Source organism: Maylandia zebra, linkage group LG8 (assembly GCF_041146795.1).
Source record: "Maylandia zebra isolate NMK-2024a linkage group LG8, Mzebra_GT3a, whole genome shotgun sequence".
Classification (NCBI taxonomy): Eukaryota; Metazoa; Chordata; class Actinopteri; order Cichliformes; family Cichlidae; genus Maylandia; species Maylandia zebra.
Window position 1 is genome coordinate 2,253,869 of NC_135174.1, and position 22,336 is coordinate 2,276,204.

At 42.6% G+C, this 22,336-nt stretch overlaps 1 protein-coding gene across 3 annotated transcripts in view; it reads left to right on the forward strand.

The window, feature by feature from the left end:
- Nucleotides 1–270: 270 nt before the first annotated feature.
- mtr (5-methyltetrahydrofolate-homocysteine methyltransferase) overlaps nucleotides 271–22,336 on the forward strand; it is a 28,730-nt gene continuing 6,664 nt past the window's right edge. Inside the window, exons 1-27 of one of the 3 annotated variants that reach the window (XM_004570383.6) lie at nucleotides 271–777; nucleotides 1,416–1,627; nucleotides 1,739–1,828; nucleotides 2,148–2,217; nucleotides 2,309–2,401; nucleotides 2,757–2,863; nucleotides 3,056–3,115; nucleotides 3,878–3,972; nucleotides 4,082–4,182; nucleotides 4,376–4,437; nucleotides 5,792–5,859; nucleotides 5,938–6,017; nucleotides 6,373–6,485; nucleotides 6,616–6,756; nucleotides 7,354–7,539; nucleotides 7,618–7,797; nucleotides 8,164–8,280; nucleotides 8,553–8,693; nucleotides 8,760–8,849; nucleotides 10,402–10,554; nucleotides 12,216–12,323; nucleotides 12,614–12,714; nucleotides 15,633–15,700; nucleotides 16,568–16,688; nucleotides 18,060–18,141; nucleotides 18,505–18,603; nucleotides 18,808–18,883. In XM_004570383.6, the coding sequence (XP_004570440.2) occupies nucleotides 735–777; nucleotides 1,416–1,627; nucleotides 1,739–1,828; nucleotides 2,148–2,217; nucleotides 2,309–2,401; nucleotides 2,757–2,863; nucleotides 3,056–3,115; nucleotides 3,878–3,972; nucleotides 4,082–4,182; nucleotides 4,376–4,437; nucleotides 5,792–5,859; nucleotides 5,938–6,017; nucleotides 6,373–6,485; nucleotides 6,616–6,756; nucleotides 7,354–7,539; nucleotides 7,618–7,797; nucleotides 8,164–8,280; nucleotides 8,553–8,693; nucleotides 8,760–8,849; nucleotides 10,402–10,554; nucleotides 12,216–12,323; nucleotides 12,614–12,714; nucleotides 15,633–15,700; nucleotides 16,568–16,688; nucleotides 18,060–18,141; nucleotides 18,505–18,603; nucleotides 18,808–18,883 (2,857 nt within the window). In that variant the 5' untranslated portion in view covers nucleotides 271–734. Of the gene's footprint in view, nucleotides 810–1,415; nucleotides 1,628–1,738; nucleotides 1,829–2,147; nucleotides 2,218–2,308; nucleotides 2,402–2,756; nucleotides 2,864–3,055; nucleotides 3,116–3,877; nucleotides 3,973–4,081; nucleotides 4,183–4,375; nucleotides 4,438–5,791; nucleotides 5,860–5,937; nucleotides 6,018–6,372; nucleotides 6,486–6,615; nucleotides 6,757–7,353; nucleotides 7,540–7,617; nucleotides 7,798–8,163; nucleotides 8,281–8,552; nucleotides 8,694–8,759; nucleotides 8,850–10,401; nucleotides 10,555–12,215; nucleotides 12,324–12,613; nucleotides 12,715–15,632; nucleotides 15,701–16,567; nucleotides 16,689–18,059; nucleotides 18,142–18,504; nucleotides 18,604–18,807; nucleotides 18,884–22,336 lie in introns of those variants that run through there. The other 2 variants (XM_004570384.5, XM_076887177.1) reach the window with 2 other exon arrangements.

Genomic DNA, 22,336 nt, shown 5'->3' on the forward strand with positions numbered 1-22,336 from the left:
CTGCCAACTCTCGATCGCTGTACTTCTAATAGTACTTTTATTGCACCATGTTCATTCACTCATGAGCTGCTGTAACATGAATCAAATGGCTGAAGCGCAACCTCAGCGTGCAGTCAAGTTCTAGAGTCTTGCTAATGACTTACTAACTGTATTCAGGTGTGTTGCAACAGGGTCAGGTGGAAAAGTTTCAGGAGTTCGAGGCCCCTGCTGTGAGCCACGTCAGTAGTAATAGTGGGCGGGGCTAGAGCCCCGAGACCCGTTCATTGTGCCGACACGCGTGGCCGTGTTTCACCTAACTATGCCTATTTCTTCCTTTGAACACTTTGTATTTTGCAGCCCGGGACTTCGAGGCGGGCTGTGGGCGGCGCACCCAATAAGAAGTAGACGGGTTACTGCTGCTTTTTGCATTGGCTGAACAAAAGTCAGTTTCACGTTGCATTAGTTTTTATTGGGTGGGCAAGTCGCCAGATAGGGCAGACTGATCTCATATCTGTCCGTGGAATGAGTCAGCCTAGAACATTGTAACAGGGAAAGTTTTGTAACTCTTGGCTCTGAGCAGTGTCCAAACGCTACTTTTCCCCCTTTGAAACCTTTATTTTGAAATAAAGAGACCGGAAGTGCTGCGGCGACCCTCGAATCACCGAAGAAGCTTCGACAAAACAGGAGCGAGTCGACTGGATAAGTTCGAAAAAGATCATTGTGTTCCTCAGACGGACTGTGAGGCTGTTTACAACATGGCTCCCACTAACGTCTTTCAGCCGTTCTCCTCAGAAGCGGGTAAATATGCGGAGTGCTGGCCGCGGTAACAGGTATCTGTTTGCTAAACTTGGTGCTGCAGCTACTGTACAGGGACCCACTGCACGAAACACGTGTTCAGCAAGTTTCCATTCGTATCACACATGTGTGCGGTAGAGCGTGTACTTCTGCTGCTGTACAATCAGATGTGAAGCACGTGGCTCACATGTCCCCATAATGTACTTTATTATGTATAAAACCAAATGCAAATCATGTCAGTGCGTGTTTACATTAAAGGGGAAAAGTCCTGAATACTTGCAGAATGCCTCGTGCCTGTTTTTTTTTTTCCTTTTTATTTTATACAAAGAAAAGCGTTTCAATCACAAACTGGTGTAAAACCAAATCATCAGACAGCTGGAAATAAAGCACAGAAGCCCCAGACCCCACCCTAATCTGTCACCCAGTCTTTAAATAAAAAGTACACTTTGTATATATACCATGTAGTGGTACTGCATATGTAAAAAAAACAAAAAATATCCAAAGAATATTTAAGTTATGCTGAATAAAAATCCACCCGTCTCACATTTATCACCTGCAGGATCACTTTTTTCTCTTTCTTTCTCCTGTTATGTGTAATATGTAGTTTGTCATTCTATAACTGCATCCCACTTTCTGCTCAGGATGCAGCTGCCCACTGGAGTCAGAGCTGAGAGCAGTGCTGCAGCAAAGGATCATGGTCTTGGATGGTGGAATGGGAACAATGATCCAACAGCAAAAGCTTGAAGAAGAAGATTTCAGGGGGGAGGAGTTCAAAACACATACACTGCTGCTGAAAGGCAACAATGACATTCTCAGCATCACACAGCCGGACATCATTTACAAAATACACAAGGTTGGTTAATCCAGTCAACGAAATGGGAATCTTTGCACTTCGCCTGCACTGTGCAGGTGTGTAATTGTATTTATGTGCAAGCTTTGCTCTCCTCATCTTGGCTGCTTAAAGGAGTACCTGCTGGCTGGTGCTGATATCATAGAGACCAACACTTTCAGCAGCACGTCCATCGCCCAGGCAGACTACGGACTTGAACACATGGTACGATGTCCCTACTTGACCACAGCTTGGCTTGCATGGAACCATGTTAGAATTTATGAGTCATTTATCCTTTTATGGAAGGAAGTCGTTTTTGTGAATGTCAGGTTTCACCTCAGTAAAATATTTGTCTTCAGTATTTTTTTTATTATATTGATTTATTTACTGTTCAGCTCAATTGTATGTGCTGTAACAAAGACATTTGAATTAATCTTAAGTATATTACTACACTGACCTTTTCCACTGAAACATGAGACATAATCATTTCAGTAATAAGTAATGACGGGTTGCTCTAAGGTGTAAACCTGTGTGTGTTGTGTAGGCTTATCGTCTCAACAAAGCATCAGCACAGCTGGCGAGGAGGGCAGCGGACGACGTCACTAAACAATGCGGTCAGCAGTACAGCCACACATTACTGTCACCAGTGTTTGTGCAATGCTGCAGTGTCAGAGAGTTCATCAGCACCTTTGTGTTTGTTATCAGGGGATAAACGCTACGTGGCTGGCGCAGTGGGTCCCACCAATAAGACCTTGTCTGTTTCACCATGTGTGGAGAGACCAGATTTCAGGAACATCAGTAAGACTGCTCACTGGTTATTCAGCCAACGTTGTGCTTTAGCTTTTAAACACTGTCGATGTAGATAGGTGAGATGGTTTGTCGCTGCATGTGTGAAGAGATGCGTGATTGGCTGATGAACTGCAGTTAATGTTGCAACTGTTTGCATAATATCGTGACTCTTAGGGTTAGGGACATATTAGCAGGATCGGGAAGAGGAATGTCAGGAATTCCAGCACCGGTGTTTTATGCTTCATTATATGTGTGATTTGTGAAGTAACTCTGGGCTGTACACTCAGATTGAATGATGTCATTGTGCAAATAAGCACCATACAGTATGTAACTGCAATGAATAAAGTGTGTGTGTTTTCTGCAGCGTTCGACGAGCTAGTAGAAGCCTATTCAGAGCAGGTACGAGGGTTATTAGACGGGGGAGTGGACATCCTTCTAGTGGAAACCATCTTTGACACTGCCAATGCAAAGGTACCCCTCATCCTGTTTACATAGTGGTAATGTTAAGGTTAAAGGATTAACACTGAGTAACCCACTGATGAACACTTCATTACAGATGAAGTACTAGTACTAGAATTTCAACTTATTCCACCAGTAGAGTGCACTTTTGAACTGTATGCAAGTCTTTTTTACACTCTTTCTACTTGATCATTGTATCTGCAGGCTGCCTTGTTTGCGATCGACCTGTTATTTGAAAAGAGCTACGAACGAAAGCCAGTCTTTGTAAGTCTGGTTCTTTATTCTTCTCCACGCTGCACGACTTTTAAACACTGTTTACCTCACTTAGAATGGATGGAGGAGTGGACAAACACACATCATAAGGCTTCATTTTCAGAGTATTCTAGTTTCAATCTCACATCCTAGAAACTTTGCTCATAGTTTCCTAAAAATGAGTGTTTCTCTAAATGTATTGCAGTTCACTACTAATTAATGGTGCGTCTTCTAAATAAGAATACTGAGGAAGTCCGGTGTTTTGCATCAGTTATTTAAAAATAAGCCAAAGTTTAATACACTGTAGACACATTTAACCAAAAAGTATCGTTATTATGTCCTACAATGTCCCCGGTGTGACGTTTCCACAGGCTGATGATTTGGGGTGTCATGTGACCTGCTGGTGTCCGTGGTGGTTGGTACACTGTGTGTCAGTGCAGCCGGGAGCTCGTAGGACACTTCATCCTGTTTGCTGACAGACTTTAACCTTTCCAGCACCTGCCCACGTGTCACCACAGGCAGCATTTACTGCACATGTGTCAAAAGAAAGGCTGATAGTCCCACGACTTTTCTTAAACACTTAAATATAAGAAGGATTATAACAAGACCTAATAAATGCAGCATAAAGAACTTTCTCTGTTCTGTATTTTTGTAAAATCCTTTAAAGCTTAACAAAGATGTTTTTAGAACTGGCTGAAAAGTATTGAAAGTGATTCTAAAGAAATCAGTTCAGCCTTAATAAGTTGCTATTAAATTCTTACCGTGCTCATACAGATCTCAGGGACCATTGTGGACCGCAGTGGACGGACTCTGTCTGGTCAGACCGGAGAAGCCTTTGTAGTGAGCGTATCGCATGCTGATCCGCTCTGGTGAGTTACTGTACATCAAACCAAACAGCTGCTCTTCTAAATGTAGAACAAACCAGTGATGTGATACAAATGGCTTCCCAGTAAGACCCTTCCTCCTTTCTTTGTGCAGTATTGGTCTGAACTGTGCTTTGGGGGCAAAAGAGATGAGACCATTCATTGAGGCCATAGGCAAAAGCACCACAGCTTTCATTATCTGTTATCCCAATGCAGGTAAGACACTGTGTAAACAGCAGAGGACACACAAACCACACATGCTGAAGCCATGATGATTCTGATGACACACCACAGCTTTGTATAGCAGGTTCATCGTGTATGTAGTCCAGGCAGTTCCTGCTGCAACATCTTTCAGAGCCTCCAGGAAGATGTGATGTCATCATATCTACATGTTATCTTTCTCTGTTAGGCCTTCCCAACACATTTGGAGGGTACGATGAAACTCCACAAGTAACAGCCTCCAATTTAAAGGTTTGATTTTTTTTTGTTTGTTTTTTCCTGAGTGACATTTAGGTGTAAAGCAGTACAGGAAGGGACAGAAAACCTAGACCCTGCAGTGAAGGGTCCACTTGTCCCCTTAGACTGAGTCAGAGCAATTAGCTTTACACCGTCTGAACAGAATGATGACGCAGAGCTGGAGGGTCCCGAGGTCCAACCCAGATGGGGTCCGTCTGTGTGGAGTTTGTTAAATATCATCTGTCTGTGCTCGCACAGGTTTCCTCTTGGAGCTCTGACTTCTCCCACCTTGGGAAAAAGATGCTTGGTTAACCTTCCCTACGTCAACCTAGGACACTCTCACAAGAGAAACTCCTGATTTCCTCCTGAATCTGATATCCTGATATCCCAGGTTGATCACCTGTAGCTGGCCTCATTGACAGCACTACATTTCTCAGCTTCCATGCAGGTGCTACTGTCAGCTTAAGCTGGAGGCCTGCCAGCTGCCATCCAGTGTGACTGAAAACAGTATTAAAAGACAAAAACCTGTCTGGGGTTGCTGAGGAGTTGTGCTGACTTTGTTTGGACTTCTGTGGAAAGTCTGTCGTAACCAGTGTTACGCCCCTAGCCTAGGCGCGTAGAGGAGAGAGAGACAAATCCCCGCCCTGGTTCCCAAGCCAAACATCCAGAACCAGTTGTGAGTAAAAGGAGGTGATTTTATTGAAGGTAATGAAGCACAGCTCCAGGGTGAACCCAGGCCAAAATAATAAACCAAACCAACTAAGTCCCACCAGAAAACTAGCTAAACCCTAAGAACGAAACAGAACAAACCAAGGACAACACTAACCCTCGCTGCCTAACCCGGCAAACAGGAGAAAACTGTTCCAAAGGAAAAGGTGGCTCACCCCTTCAGCCTAAGCACTAAGTTAATGCACCAGGAGCGGCTCTCACTGAGCACGCTCACACAAACGCACAGCAACAGTGTAGGCTGGAAAACCAGGGTCAGGACCGCGTCGGCTGTCAAGCTGCTCGCTCCACTCTCTCTCTCTCTCCTGCGGGAGCTGTCAGAGCGGCTTTTTGAACGCGGTCACGTGTTCCACGGTCCAATCAGCTGCTCACTACTCTTCATTAGGGGAGGGACCTGTCTTAAGCACAGTAAAGAGACACAGAACAAAACAGCGCACACAGTGTTGTTATGGCCACAGCCGTAACACCCAGACACCCGTTTTAACCCTGTGCTGTAACCTTCCACATAACCTGTAGCTACACATTGGGTCAGCGATCTACGAATGAATGAAGGTTAATGTGTTGGGTTAAAATGGGTTTCCGGTTAAGACGTAAGTTTCCTGCTGAAGCATAAATCAGTCATAAGACTGTGTCCTGTCTGCAGGAGTTTGCCATGGATGGACTTGTGAATATTGTGGGAGGCTGCTGTGGAACTACTCCATCACACATAAGGTCAGTATAACATTTTCATAATAAAACGTCTGCCTCAAATATAACACTCCAGTTTTCTGTTTCCCTCCTCCCATACAGAGCCATAGCTGAAGCAGTCAGACACTGTGTGCCGAGAGCTCCTGCTGCTGATATTTATCAAGACTACTTGCTGCTCTCTGGTAGTAAAACCTCTCGTTACCATGTGTAAAGCTGCACAACAACACACACGGTAGAAACGGTGTTTGCACGTCAGACTTTGAAACTCGTTGCACTCTGGGAGTTAAAATTCCAAACGGAGATTGTCAGTTGGTTTATAAATTCAGGAGTTCTGATCAAAGCTGTTCTGCTTTCATTTCCATCTCCTGGTTTCTTTAGCAGGAGACAAAGTTTCAAACTTTAAAAGAAATCCTAACATTGAGTATAAACATGCCGAACCTTTGACAGAACAGAAGCAGTTGTTGTAAGCTTGCTGTGCTAAAGGGCTGCTTGTTGATTTAACTTCATGCAGGACACAACATATTCTTTTGTTTGCAGGTTTAGAACCGTTCACCGTTGGCCCACACACCAACTTTGTAAACATCGGCGAGCGTTGCAATGTGGCTGGGTCACGCAAATTTGCTAAGCTGATCATGGCTGGAAACTATGAGGTAGTTTAATTTAATAATATTACCTGAATTTATTCGTGTTGTTTTTAACATTAATGCTGTTCACTTTCAGAAGTTTGATTGTGATTGTTAGGTTTTTAATTCTCAACTGGCTTTTCTGTGTAATGTGAAGGAGGCTCTGAGCATCGCTAAGGCCCAGGTGGAGATGGGAGCTCAGGTCCTGGATATAAACATGGATGAAGGGATGCTAGACGGACCAAAAGCCATGGCTCGATTCTGTAGCTTCATTGCTTCTGAGCCAGATATTGCTCGGGTAGGACATTCAAAGGCAAAACATTCATATGAGTACAGCATACATTACAGAAATAGAAGTACAGTCTGACCGGCGTAGTGTAAGCAGAGCCTCAGAGTGTGATGAGGTTATCAAACACTCCCCTGCCCCTGCATAGATGGTGAAACTGTCACCTGTTAAATATCAGCAAGCTTCAGCTTTCGCTCTGAGCACACTGACGAATGAGCTCAAGGTTTTCACCAAGCTGCTTTCAATCAGTGTCTTTCTGTTAGCTGAAACAACAATATGCTTCGGTCCTGTATTACACTTCATGCTTTTCCTAATCTGTGAGATAAGCTGAGTGATAATGAGATGTCTTTGTGTTCAGCAGTTTCCAAACATAAGAGTAAAGCTGTTCTGTAGTGCAGGTATGAAATACTGTTGACTGTATCGCTGACACTTTGCTGTTAGCAGCAGAGCATGGAGGCAGCGAGCAGCAAAGCTGCTACTGAATAGTGTAGTAAAGACGTGATTGTCTGTTGTCAGCGATACCTGATCTGATCAGTGCATCAGTGGACATGATGATGTACACACTGCAGGCTGTTTTTGTTTCCCTTCAGCTCTTCTTCCCTTCCTCAGGTTCCTCTCTGCATCGACTCCTCTAACTTCTCAGTGATTGAGGCTGGGCTGAAATGCTGCCAGGGGAAGTGCATCGTGAACAGCATCAGTCTGAAGGAGGGCGAGCAGGAGTTTCTGCTCCGAGCTGCCACTGTGAAGCGTTACGGAGCTGCTGTGGTGGTCATGGCTTTTGATGAGGAGGGGCAGGTTTGCACATGCCTTCGCTCATGTGGACACACAGACAGACACACATGAACTTGCTGATAAGCGTGCTGTCCTCTGCAGGCCACAGATACGGAGCGCAAAGTGGAGATTTGCACTCGTGCCTACAAGCTGTTGGTCAACAAAGTGGGATTCGACCCAAACAACATCATCTTTGACCCCAACATCCTGACCATTGGTACAGGCATGGAGGAACACAACGAGTATGCAATCAGCTTCATCGCGGCCACTAAACTTATTAAGGTAGAGACTCAACACAACTTCATCTCATCCCTCAAAGTTTGCATCTGTGCTTTAGCAGCCACATTACTTACAAACCTCATCCTTTATCTTCCTGTAGTTTGGTGTTTCTAACTAACTTATATAACTAGTAGATTTCAGGGCTAAAAAATGCCTTAAGGTCATTCAAGTATAAGGACAACAGCATTAATTCTCATTAAGTGATATTTACTGTACAGGCTAGAAACTGTGCTTAAACTATTCTAATCAGCTGTTTGAAGTTTTATTCAATAGTCCATCAGTTCTGTAGATCCACATTAATCACAACACAAACCTTTGATTCTGGTTGGTGTAACCGTGATGTGTTTTTGCATCGGCGTTGATGTTTAGGAAACATTGCCAAGAGCCAGGGTGAGCGGAGGTCTGTCCAACCTGTCCTTCTCTTTCCGAGGAATGGAGGTGATCAGAGAAGCTATGCACGGGGTGTTTCTGTACCGTGCTATCAAGGTAAACATGAAGGTTGTAGTGCGGGCCTTCATTTTTGTGTTTTGTTATTATTCGATGTAGTGAGCGTAAACAGAAAGAAAGAGTGAAACTGCATGTGAAGATTCAGAACGCTCTCACAAAGACTTGCAGTGTACTTGTTGGAACTCTGTAACAACAAATGATCTTTAGTTCAATGAAATTTGCCTCCAAATGTAACGAGCTACACATTTCTTATTAGAAATAAGAAGTTTGTCTGCGTTAGCTTTATGTTGCTATCCGCTGTGCCGCGACAGAACGGTATGGATATGGGAATAGTGAATGCAGGGAACCTGCCCGTTTATGACGACATCGACAAGGAACTGCTGACACTGTGTGAGAACCTCATCTGGAACAGAGATGGCGATGCTACGGAGAAGCTGCTGGCCTACGCACAGGTACACACACGCATGTCACGCAGCACCAAGCTGTTGTTGCTTTGCTTGACAGATGTTTGTTAACAGAACAACACCAAAGGAGGGAAGCAGATCATTCGGACAGACGAGTGGAGGGAAGGAAGTGTAGAGGAGCGGCTGGAGTACGCTCTGATAAAGGTAAGGTAATCGGATGTTTCTGTTATACAATAAAATACGGTTTTAGTTGTGAGAGAATTGTCAGAGCGGTCCAGTAGGTAGAGCTGTGTGCCTAGGATGAAAGAGAACAGCCCTTTTATTGTAATTGTACATGTACGACAAAATTATAGAGCTCCACACCAGCTGTGCAGGAATAAAATATAAATAGTAATAAATAACAAAAGATTGTATACAAAAAGTCACAGATTGGAAAACAAAGTGCTTGAGTTGTGGGACCTGTTGTTATCCCTGGAATTAGTAGCAGCGGCTTTCAAGGCTTGATCAACCTCCACTGCTCCAGAACAACTGTTGTCGTCCCTGAAAAAGACCAAGAAAGCCTCATTTCTGCTGTTCAATACTGAAGAAATGTAAACTTTAAAATGATGCCAGAGACTCTCAGCTGTGTCTGTAATCAAACCTCTGTAACTTTGCTCTGCTTCACTTCAGCAGCATCAGGTTATGTTCATATGCTGATTCATGGTTTTTTTAGCTACTGCAGAATATTTTAAAGCAGTTATAAAAAACCAGGCCAGGAAAATCTGCTTCATGTTTTTCTGTTTTATCCTCAGTCACTTTGACACAAAGGCCTCTGCTGTGAAGCTCACACCTCTGATGAAGTCTCACAGTGTCAGCTTTCTTTTTATAGATAGAAAAATATGGATATGTACTGTTAAATGATGAGATGTATAATTTTTCTGACTGTCTGAGGCAAAATTTCCCTGATTCAAATCGAATCGATTGTAGAAATCCGTGGCGATACCCAGCCCTAATTCAAACACCTTGTGAAGAGTATGTAGAAGCATTGTCAGTCTCTGTCGGATCCTCGTGAGGTGAACGGTTAATTGTTTTTCAATAGTCGTGACAAGTTGCATAATTATGATCCAAAGAACTGACCTCACACCCATTTGTTCACCAGTAGTGCTGGTTTCAGTCGTTATCCAAATGTACCTTGGGGTTGGGGAAAGCAGCTGAGACTGAAGACGTCGTGATACGTTTGGTAACTTTTGGAACCTCCCATTAATTTAGAGATTAAGGGCACGCTGTGGGGTGTGCTGGAAATGTTTTGGGGGGGTTTTGGTGGTCGGGTGGGACACTGACACTTTATGAACTTGTGGAGTTGGATTAAGTTTCATTTACATCTAAGTTGTAAGAAATGATTGGGTTGATTTTTGGGTTTTATTTTGCCATGAAGTAAACAGCATTTATTTTTCAAAGAATCAAGTCGGAAGTGCGTTCTGAAACAAACCACCCTTTGCCGCCCACGCCCTTTTTTGGAGTATTTTTTGTTTTGGAACTTGAAAGGCCGTGGCAGATAGTTTTAGACGTATCTGTTCTAATGATCACATCCTAATTTACTTTACTCTAAGGAGGGAGAGTGAAAATGTCTGGATTTTATCTTTAATAGTTTGGGAAGTATTCATGTTCAAACATTGCCTCAAATTCCACATATGAAATTTATATATATTGACTTTGTTTTGAAAATGTTCCTAACACCAGATGTTATTAATGGTCCGTCTTGTATTGATGCTGTTAGGGAATAGAGAAGTATGTGGTGGAGGATGTTGAAGAGTGTCGGGCTCAGGTTCACCGCTACACTCGACCCCTTCGTATCATTGAGGGACCCCTGATGAACGGCATGAAGGCGGTGGGAGACTTGTTTGGAGCTGGAAAGATGTTCCTGCCACAGGTACGATGATGACTTTGAGTGCATGTGGTCTGGCAGCTGATTATGGTCAAATTTCATGGTGAACACCGTTTCTGTGGCACAGTGTGGGAACAACTTTAGCTTTGCTTTGTCTCAAATAAAATGACCAGTTTTAGTTTTAGTCAAATATCCTGACAGATCCCCAAGTTTATTTCAGTAAATCCGATAAAACTGTCTAAAGAAGTAATTATGGCTAATAAAGAAACTCAGTTCATCACCAAATCCCCTTTTCCTTTGAATGAGAATAGAATAGAATAGAATAGAATAGGCCTTTATTGTCATTGTGCATGTACAGTGAAATTGTGGGTGCTCCACACGAACTGTGCAGGGATGAAATATGAATATTTTCTTTTAGTGTTTGTTAACAGTCCAAATGTCCCAGAGGAAGAAGCTGTTTGTGAGTCCTGACTGACCTGAGGTGCCATCCAGAGGGCAGCGGGTGGGTGGGCTTCTAGGGGTCACCTGTAATGACCCTGGTTTTCCTCAGACAGAAGGATCCGGGGATGGCTTACAAGGACTGCAGAGGGCAGCCAATGATTTTTTTGGACGGTGTTACTTACTTCCTGTTCCCAGTTGTGGCAGTAGGAGAGCACGCTCTCCACTGAGGGCTGCAAGAACTTCTGATCCAAGTTATTCTTCCTCAGGACACGGAGGAAATGCAGCAGTGGTGTTGTGGGTCTAGGTGAGGTCGACGGAGATGTAGGTGCCCAGAAACCTGAAGGTGGAGACAGATTCCACCCGTTCTCCATTTATGATGAGACGGCAGTGGAGCTGTCTGTGTCTCCTGAAGTCCATGACGAGTTCGTTTATTTGAAGGACGCTCAGTTTCAGGTTGTTTTTTCAGGTTGCTTTCTGAGCATCGGCGGGACAAATTCACTGCCTCTGTCCTGTACACTCTCATCTCCATCAGAGATTAGCCCACCCACAGTGGTGTCATCGGCATATTTGACAATAACGTTGGGTGGGTGGATTAGAGTACAGTCATTTTGCTTAGTAGGCCTGCTTGATATTATTGTGCATGGTCCAGTGTCCTGTTAGCATCGTGGGAGATGTAAGCAGTGGTAACGATGGCTGCAATGAAAGGGCCTGCACTGAAGGGCCATCGCCTCTAACTCCGGTGAGTCGATAATCCTCCTGTTACAGCAGCAGTCCTGGAGTACATAAGCACAGAGCCCACTTCCTTTACTGGAGTTTTTGTTGTGCTGTTGGTGTTGTAGGGGCCAGCTGCACTGAGGCACTGGGGATTTGTGGATGGAGACAGGATTCAGTTACGTAGACGACGCACTCCCAGACAGTTGCAGTAACTTATTAAACCAGAGATTAAAATTTAAACTAAAAATGAAACTAGAAGGTCTTCACTTCAATCAAATAGTTATTATTAAATAATTATTACATAAGCAGTTTAAGAAAATTACACTGATTATATTGACCTTGTGTGCGGCTTCCACACTTAACAGGATTGGGAACTTCGTTGTAGTGAATGCAGTTTACTTGTGTCTTCGAAAGACTTCAGTTTATCTCAGTGAACCTTTGCATGAACCTTTCCCCAGGAGGTTTTTATCCTTCACCAAAACACATTAATCGTTTGACTGTTTCTTCCTATATGTGCAAAGATGTCTGAGTCAGCAGTCATGTGTCTGCAGGTCATCAAGTCGGCTCGTGTTATGAAAAAGGCGGTTAGTTATTTGATTCCTTTCATGGAGAAGGAGAGGCAGGAGCTCATGGCTGCATCTGGATCCTGTGATGAGACGGTCAGTGCATTTAGAGGAGACTTCAGAGCACTTCTTATTTTTGACTGTTTTCTTTTCCAAAAGCTTTGTGTGTGCAGAATCTGTACAGCACTTTCACAGCTTACATGAATATGAGTTCCACAATAATAAGATAAAGCAAGCAAATACTGGAATAACTGATAAATGATAATAATGCCTCAAAATGTAATGTTTCTACAAATGTTTTCATAAGCTGGAGGGAATAAGCCATGTCACTCAGAGTGGTCAGGTTTGCCGTGGGCCTCCCCTCATTGTTTTCTCTTTGTCTGCAGGATCCCTACCAAGGCACCATAGTTCTGGCTACAGTGAAGGGGGATGTCCACGATATTGGCAAAAACATTGTAGGCGTAGTGCTGGGTTGCAACAACTTCAGGTAACAGTAGTTTGCTGCTGAGCGTCTTGCCTTTCCCACTAAACACATTTACATTGTAATCTGTGTACTTGCAGCACTTAAGTGGCTGCAGCTGACTGAACTTGTACTTGCTTTAACCAGTCGATTGGATTTGAAATTATGCATCAAGACTATAATAAAGTGCCATTTTTCAGCCTTGGGGGGGATTAACATTAATATTCCACTAACTGGGTGATCCCTCTGTTTACAGACTGCAGTCCTCTGAGGCTACATGTTAAGCTCAGTGGTACTGTCAGCAGTGCACTCACTAGGTCAAGTGATGTAACGCACCTCACATTGCCTTTTGATCCTCCACAGGGACTAGTGTTGCATTGTGGGAGAGAAGTAGAAAGCATCCAAATTTCACTGCTCTTTAACATAGGGCTGCTCGATTATGGCAAAAATGATAATCACGATTATTTTCACTGAAATTGAGATCTTGATTATTTGACGATATTTATTTAACCCTTTAAGACCTACCATAGAACCAAGTCCGCCAGAGCTTATATTATTTTTTTACATGTTGTAGTGCCATTTGTGGGAGCATTTCAAGTTGCTATACAACTGTTATAGCCCATATTTTAATAATATGTCTGCATTAAGTCCATAGTAACTACATTAATTGCAAAAAAGTGCAATAAACTACAAAAAAATTGAAAATCGTTTTTGTTTTTTGTTTTTTACATATATTTCTACTTGGAGAAATTTAAGGGTTTATCCCTCAAAACTTTAAATACAAAAAAGTTGCAAAAAATAGTTTACAACAACAGGAAATTTATTTTGAGTGTCTTCATAGTTTTATTTTGGAGATGCAGCAATTTTTATATACTGCAGGAAAAACAAAAAACAATCCTATGATGCAAATTTGCAAAGAAAACAGCAGGTGCATCAAAATAAACTATTTCCAGCAGTGCAATTTGAGTTCTAAGCATCCCAGCAACTATTCAGAAAAGTCAAACATGACTTATAAAAACACCAGTATAGGCTTTTAAGGCCTACAAGTAAAAAACTACATTTTCCGCAAAAATGACATCACTTCCGGTTTCGGACAGGAAATGGCGGACATGAGATAGTTCGTGTTGATGTCTGTTTCACTGTGGGAAGTGTTACGAACAGCTGATCGGATCGGCAAAGCGTGTTTCTGGAATATTATGTTTTTGTTCCTGCAAGAGCTTTTTATGCAGTTTTTGCAAAGCTTTATGTGGAAGGAAACCGTGACCGAGGACAAGCTGATGGCATCAGATGTAAGTACAACTCCTCCGGTTTCATATGCAAAACAAATTATTGCGCTAGCTTACACGGTTCCGGTTCTACAGGGATTTAAAGGGTTAACAATAACAATGTATTGAATAATGACTTTAAAAAAATACTATAAAATAATGTGCAAATGTTTGCAATATAAGAAATAAATGAAAAATGTAAACATCTATGTTTAGTGAACTTTGCAGTGTTGCTCTGTGGTGCAGCTACGACACCGTAGCAAAGTTTACACACTGTGTCTACTTGATCCACGTCTGACTGAACCCATAATGCTTCCAACCACTGAAGTTTTTTTTTACCTCTTTTCAGCCAGCAGCAGTCACTCTCCTCTCCAAATAACTTCTGCTGAGCTTTCCGAGCTTCCCTCGGGTCCTCTTAATTGTTGTGACACGTGTTCGAAATGCAGAGAGGTGCGCTCGATTTGCCACACGGAGCAGCGCGAGAGTAAAGCACGAGGGAGGTGCTAATAATCGGCTCAGTCATTTTTAATGATCGTTGAAAGCCCAGATCGTAATCGAGATTAAAATTAGATTAATTGAGCAGCCCTACTTTAACAGCTGTAGTTCAGTGCGTGTGTGCTGCTGCACTTAAATGCTGAGCGACATGAACAATCCTTCACTGTGAATCGCTAACTGAACAACTGAATATTTATTTTCATTTCATTTATTTTTGCACTCTTAAATAAGAATTTCTGCAGTTGTGTAATAATTTTTACATTCTCAGAGAATATTAGGAAAATAAAATAGTTCCCATAAAGACAAAATAAGACATGGACTGTGTATGCTGGAGTACCATGGTGGTGGGTTTCCACTGGTACTAATGACCATCTTTGTCTTAAATTCTAATTGATGACTGCTAGCCCGGGCCAACTGGTTAATCCATAACTACACACATCACGATAAACATCTCCACTAAGCTGTCCTGGGTTCTTTCATAGTTTCTTATCCTTCTTCCATCGTCAGTACTGCATTCAATTCAATTTTATTTATATAGCGCCAAATCACAACATAAGTCGCCTCAAGGCGCTTCATAGATACAGAGAAAAACCCAACAATCATATGACCCCCTATGAGCAGCACTTTGGTGACAGTGGGAAGGAAAAACTCCCTTTTAACAGGAAGAAACCTCCAGCAGAACCAGGCTCAGGGAGGGGCGGGGCCATCTGCTGTGATTGGTTGGGGTGAGAGAAGGAAGACAGGATAAAGACATGCTGTGGAAGAGAGACAGAGGTTAATAACAGATATGATTCGATGCAGAGAGGTCTGTTAACACATAGTGAGTGAGAAAGGTGACTGGAAAGGAAAAACTCAATGCATCATGGGAATCCCCCGGCAGCCTACGTCTATTGCAGCATAACTAAGGGAGGATTCAGGGTTACCTGGTCCAGCCCTAACTATATGCTTTAGCAAAAAGGAAAGTTTGAAGCCTAATCTTGAAAGTAGAGATAGTGTCTGTCTCCTGAATCCAAACTGGAAGCTGGTTCCACAGAAGAGGGGCCTGAAAACTGAAGGCTCTGCCTCCCATTCTACTTTTAAATACTCTAGGAACAACAATGCATATGCATTATATTCACATGCTTCCTGTATGCAGCTGAAACAGACCAAACTGATTCTCCTGCTGCTTCTGCTGTTCTCGTGCAGAGTGATCGACCTGGGTGTAATGGTTCCATGTGATCAGATCCTCAGAGAGGCCGTTACACAGAAAGCAGGTAACTGTAAAGATCAGACTGACAGAAACGTTATGGAAAGTTTCATTTCACAGAGGTTTATTTAATAATGTTAAAATGTTCATCCAAGCGGCCTTCATTCATTACTGGACGTTGCTGGCATTTAAGCAGTAGCTGGATATCTTTAGCCTAGTTTTTGCCTTTTAGGCAGAATGAAAGTTACTCAGCCTGTGTGGTGGAGCTGCTCGTGGGTATACCATGATGTGTCAAGGAGAAGTTTACAGGATTTATTCTGACTTGTGTGATATATAACTGTTGTTCCCTAAATTTGGAAGCCAGTTGAGTGTTTCCATGGTAAGTATCAGTAAGAAATACAGAGTCTGAGAGTCCCGAAGCAATTTAATTGTTCTATAAGCATTAATATATAATGCTCCTGTCAGGTTATTGTCCTAACGATAGAGCAGTGACGAGTCTGTAATCTTGCATGATGATGGGATATTTTGTTGCTTTTGTGTACTAACTTATTAAAAAGCAGGACAACTTCTAATCATGATATGACCGTAAACAATAGCAGCCTTGGGTAGTGAAAGGTTAGAAAATAACTGGTTGATCCTGTTAATCATTAGTGTGTGAGCACAGCTGTGCATGGAGTCTTTTGTTGTTATTTAGACTTTTCTCTCTAGCAGGTTTAACACAGGTTTTCATTTTCTTTCTATGCATAGATGAAGAAAATAATATATACATTTAAAGAATTTCCTGAGTTGATTGCATCCTAAACACTTGTGCGTGTTGTCATTTTAGCCTGCATTTTTCAATAAGACCCTTTTTAAGCAAAAGCTCAAAGTATTGTTGCAGGATTAAGACTTATTAGTTTGTAACAGCATTTGTGTACTTGCTTTGGTACCTCAGATGTCATTGGTCTGTCTGGTCTTATCACCCCTTCTCTGGATGAGATGATCTATGTGGCCAAAGAGATGGAGAGACTGGGAATGACCACACCACTGCTGATTGGAGGAGCCACCACATCAAAGTATTGCATACCTACAATCACAAAGCTCTAATTCTGAACTAGATACAATGTACTGAAAAGTTCAAGTCGAAGGTTACGTGTAGGAGATGCACTAACGGTCGCCCACATATTTTATCTCGGGGCGAATTTAGAGTCCCCAATGAAAACGGAAGGAAGAATTTGCAAAAGCCTTGCAGGCCTGACAGAAAGTATTCACAGGGCTTCAGTTGTTCCACATTTTGTCCTGTTACAGCCTGATTTTTTTAACGTTTGTGTTCAATTTATTTTGATCATGTGAACAATATACAGACTTTCATTTAGGGGGAAAAAAGAAAGAAAATTTGATTAAATGAATTTTTAACAATTCTGTGGACAATATCCCATAATGAGAATTATAGTTGTCAGCGTATGCCCACAAACAAAGCCATGAAGTCCAAGGAATTGTAAGGAATTGTCTATAGACCTCCAAGACAGAGTTGGGTCAAGATACAGAAGCATTTCTGCAGCATTGAAGAGTTCAGTGAGCTCAGTGGACGCTGTCATCTGTAAATGGGAGACGTTTGGAGCCATCGGGGCTCTTCTAAGAGCTGACCTGACCAATCTGAGCAATCGGGGTCACTCTGGAAAAATCCAGCATTACTTTGTGGAGAAGTTAAAGGTACAGCACATCAAAGAAACCACGAGAAAGTTCTCGGAACTGATGAAAGAACGGTTGAGCTCTTTGGCTTCGTGTCTGGAGGAAACCAGGCACTGCTCTTCACCTGGCCAGTAACATCCCTACAGCGAAGCGTGGTGGTGGTAGCATTATGCTGTGGGGATGTTTTTTGGCAGCAGGAACTAGTCAGGGTCAAGAGGAAGATATCCTTCATGATAACCTGCTCCAGAGAGCTCTGGACCTGGGACTGGGGTGAAGGCTCCAACGGGACAATGACCCTCACACTCAGCCAAGGGGACGTAAAAAATGAATCTACTTTGGAAGAAATGACAAAATGTGGAACACGTGAAGCATGCTGCACAGAATCACTGTAGGCTTTGCAGTGAGTAATATACTGTAATTTCCTAAAGTAGCCCAGCTCCATTCTCAAGTATATAGATAATTTAGTTCAAATGTAACTTCAGAGTTGTCACAACATTGGAAACTGTCCACAGAGGCCGAAACAGTTGTTTTCTTTTGTTTTTCGATCCAGACAGAAAACAGCTTTTTTTGTTGTATCCACTGGGATCGACTCACTGATGCAGTTCATCTTCTAGCCACTCGAGGCTGACTCCAAAAGTGAGGCAGCCTCGAGAGGCTATAAGAGCATCAGGGCCTCCTTATTTGTTTGTATAGACAATCCTTCTGTAAGCAGAAGTGCAGCAGTCGAATAATAACCTGTACTTTGTGTTGGGTAGGGTACACACAGCAGTGAAGATTGCCCCTCGCTACAGCTGCCCTGTTATCCATGTTCTGGATGCTTCCAGGAGTGTGGTGGTGGTAAGAACATCTGCCTGCCTTGACTCCAACTTTTCCATGATCAAGAACGATGGATGGCAAAAAAACAACATTAAAATTGGGAACGTTTCTATACACATTTGACTTGAAATGACAGTACTAGCCTCAAATGAATCTAAATAAAATGATCCATGTTATAGCTAATACTGCTTTGAGGGGAGAAGTTCAGCTTTTTGCACCAATCAAGCAAAATCTTCCAAATTGTCTAAAAATCCTGTGTGGTTCAGTTTTAAACCGTACAGGATGTAAATCAGTTTTTCCAGCACACAGGCTTTGTGTGGTTACACATTGTTTAAGGAGTACAAAATGTGGTGTTGACTTCACGTTTTCCCCGGGCTGTCTCAGTGTTCACAGCTGCTGGATGAAACGGCAAAGGAAGAGTACTTCGAGGAGCTGAAAGAGGAGTATGAGGAGATCAGACAAGAGCACTATGATTCCCTGAAGGTAAAAGCAGCCAGTAGAGAAAAAGAAACCAAACATGGAACATTTCCTGTGACCAAACGGTGGTTTCTCCACCCTTTACCATTGTACAGCGGAGCTGCTGTTAATGAAATCACATACTTGACTGTTCGTGGCACATGTGAATAAATATGTAGATGACACCGAGTTATACTTGTGACATAATCAACTGTCTCCCTGTGTGTTCAGGATCGCTGTTACCTGTCTCTGTCCCAGGCGAGAGAGAAGGCATTAAAGGTAGACTGGCACTCGCTGCCCCAGCCAGGCAAGTCAAGCAATGACCAGTAGTAGTTGTTACCTAATGTGTCATTTTAATTAGGTGCTAAAATATTTGCATTTGATGAAGTTTGAAATGTTGCATTTAGGGCTGCAGCTGTGAACTGTGCTCGCTCAACTCGCTCTGTGGTAGAGTATCACTTCCTGTTCCTGCTCAAACACAGTGGTGTTTCTGAGTAGCTTATTTGCTTAGCGATTTAATTAACAACTTTTAAATACATTCTTCTTTCATAGTATAATCTTCACGTGCTTCCTCCGAAGCACACTTTCTGTGTACTCACTACCTAATTTATAGCCAAAGTATTCACTCACTGTCTCTGTACTGTCTCGCTAGCCTAGCTTAGCTCGTAGCCGACTCATTAGCACCATGGCTACTTCACCTGTCCCTCCTGCACTTTCTTGCTCATTGTGTCAGATGTTTAGTTACTCCTCGGCCTCCTTTAGCAGTAATGATATCTGTAACAAATGTAGCATATTTGCAGCTCTGGAGGCCAGGATTACTGAATTGGAGACTCGGCTTCGCACCCTTCATTCACCCGCAGCTAGCCAGGCCCCTGTAGCTGGTGCAGCCGAAGATAGCGTAGGCCCCGCTAGCTGTTCCCCGGCAGGTCCCAAGCAGCTGGGGAATCAGGGCGGCTGGGTCACGGTGAGGAGGAAGCATAGTCCTAAACAGAAGCCCCAGGTACACCACCAACCCGTTCATGTGTCTAACCGTTTTTCCCCACTCGGCGACACACCCGCCGGGGGTCAAACTCTGGTAATTGGCGATTCTGTTCTCAGACATGTGAAGCTAGAGACACCGGCAACCATAGTCAATTGTCTTCCAGGGGCCAGAGCAGGCGACATTGAAGGAAATTTAAAACTGCTGGCTAAGGGTAAACGTAAATTCAGTAAAATCATAATTCACGTCGGCAGTAATGACACCCGGTTACGCCAATCGGAGGTCACTAAAATCAATATTGAATCGGTGTGTAACTTTGCCAAAACAATGTCGGACTCTGTAGTTTTCTCTGGTCCCCTCCCCAATCAGACCAGGAGTGACATGTTTAGCCGCATGTTCTCCTTAAATTGCTGGCTGTCTGAGTGGTGTCCCAGAAACGATGTGGGCTTCATAGATAATTGGCAAACCTTCTGGAGGAAACCTGGTCTTGTTAGGAGAGACGGCATCCATCCCACTTTGGATGGAGCAGCTCTCATTTCTAGAAATATGGACAAATTTATTAAACCCCCCAAAATATGACTATCCAGAGTTGGGACCAGGAAGCAGAGTTGCAGTCTTACACGCCTCTCTGCAGCTTCTCTCCTCCTGCTACCCCCCCAAAAACCCATCTCCATAGAGACTGTGTCAGCTTCCAAAAAGACAAAAAACAAACTAAAAACCAGCAACAAACAACTTAAACATAAACAATCACAAAGAAAGAAGAATACAGTATCCACATCTGAACCAAAGAGTAAAACAGTGAAATGTGGATTATTAAATATTAGGTCTCTCTCCTCCAAGTCTCTGTTAGTACATGACTTAATAATTGATCAACAAATTGATTTACTCTGCCTTACAGAAACCTGGTTGCAGCAGGATGATTATGTTAGTTTAAATGAATCAACACCCCCGAGCCATTCTAACTACCAGAAATCTCGAAGCACAGGCCGAGGGGGAGGTGTGGCAGCAATTTTTCACACCAGCCTATTAATTATTGAAAGACCCAGACAGACTTTTAATTCATTTGAAAGCCTGATGCTTAACATTGTCCACCCCAGCTGTGAAACTCAGAAACCAGTCTTACTTGTTATCATCTATCGTCCACCTGGGCCTTACACAGAGTTTCTGTCTGATTTCTCAGAGTTTTTATCTGATTTAGTTCTGAGCTCAGATAAAATAATTATTGTGGGTGATTTTAACATCCATGTAGATGCTAAAAATGACAGCCTCAACATGGCATTTAATCTGTTATTAGACTCAATTGGTTTCTCTCAAAATGTAAAAGAACCCACCCACCACTTTAATCACACTCTAGATCTTGTTTTAACATATGGCATCGAACCTGAACATTTAACAGTGTTTCCTGAAAACCCTCTCCTGTCTGATCATTTCCTGATAACATTTACTTTTACAATAATTGATTACACAGCGGTGAAGAGTAGACTTTATCAAAGTAGATGTCTTTCTGAAAGCACTGTAACTAAGTTTAAGAATATAATCCACCCACTGTTATCATCTCCAATGCCCTGTACCAACACAGAGCAAAGCAGCTATCTGAACGCTACCCCAACAGAGGTCGATTATCTTGTTAATAATTTCACCTCCTCACTACGTACGACTCTGGATACTGTAGCTCCTGTGAAAACTAAGGCCTCAAATCAGAAGTACCTGACTCCGTGGTATAATTCTGAAACACGTACCCTAAAGCAGATGACTCGTAATCTGGAGAGGAAATGGCGTGTCACAAATCTAGAGGATCATCATTTAGCCTGGAGAAATAGTTTGCTGCTTTATAAGAAAGCCCTCCGCAAAGCCAGAACATCTTACTATTCATCACTGATTGAAGAAAATAAGAACAACCCTAGGTTTCTCTTCAGCACTGTAGCCAGGCTGACAAAAAGTCAGAGCTCTTTTGAGCCAACCATCCCTTTAACGTTAACTAGTAATGACTTCATGAACTTCTTCACAAATAAAATTTTTATCATTAGAGAAAAAATTACCAGTAATCATCCCACAGATGTAATATTATCTACAGCTACTCTTAGTACCATTGATGTTAAGTTAGACTCTTTTTCTCCAATTGATCTTTCTGAGTTAACTTCAATAATTACTTCCTCCAAACCATCAACGTGTCTTTTAGACCCCATTCCTACAAAACTGCTCAAAGAAGTCCTGCCATTAATTAATTCTTCGATCTTAAATATGATCAACCTATCTCTAATAATCGGCTATGTACCACAGGCCTTCAAGCTGGCTGTAGTTAAACCTTTACTCAAAAAGCCATCTCTAGACCCAGCAGTCTTAGCTAATTATAGGCCAATCTCCAACCTTCCTTTCATATCAAAAATCCTTGAAAGAGTAGTTGTCAAACAGCTAACAGATCATCTGCAGAGGAATGGTTTATTTGAAGAGTTTCAGTCAGGTTTCAGAGCTCATCACAGCACAGAAACAGCTTTAGTGAAGGTTACAAATGATCTTCTTATGGCCTCTGACAGTGGACTCATCTCTGTGCTTGTCCTGCTAGACCTCAGTGCAGCGTTCGATACTGTTGATCATAATATCCTATTAGAGCGATTAGAACATGCTGTAGGTATTACAAGTACTGCGCTGCAGTGGTTTGTATCATATCTATCTAATAGACTCCAATTCGTGCATGTAAATGGAGAGTCCTCTTCACACACTGAGGTTAATTATGGAGTTCCACAGGGTTCAGTGCTAGGACCAATTCTGTTTACATTATAC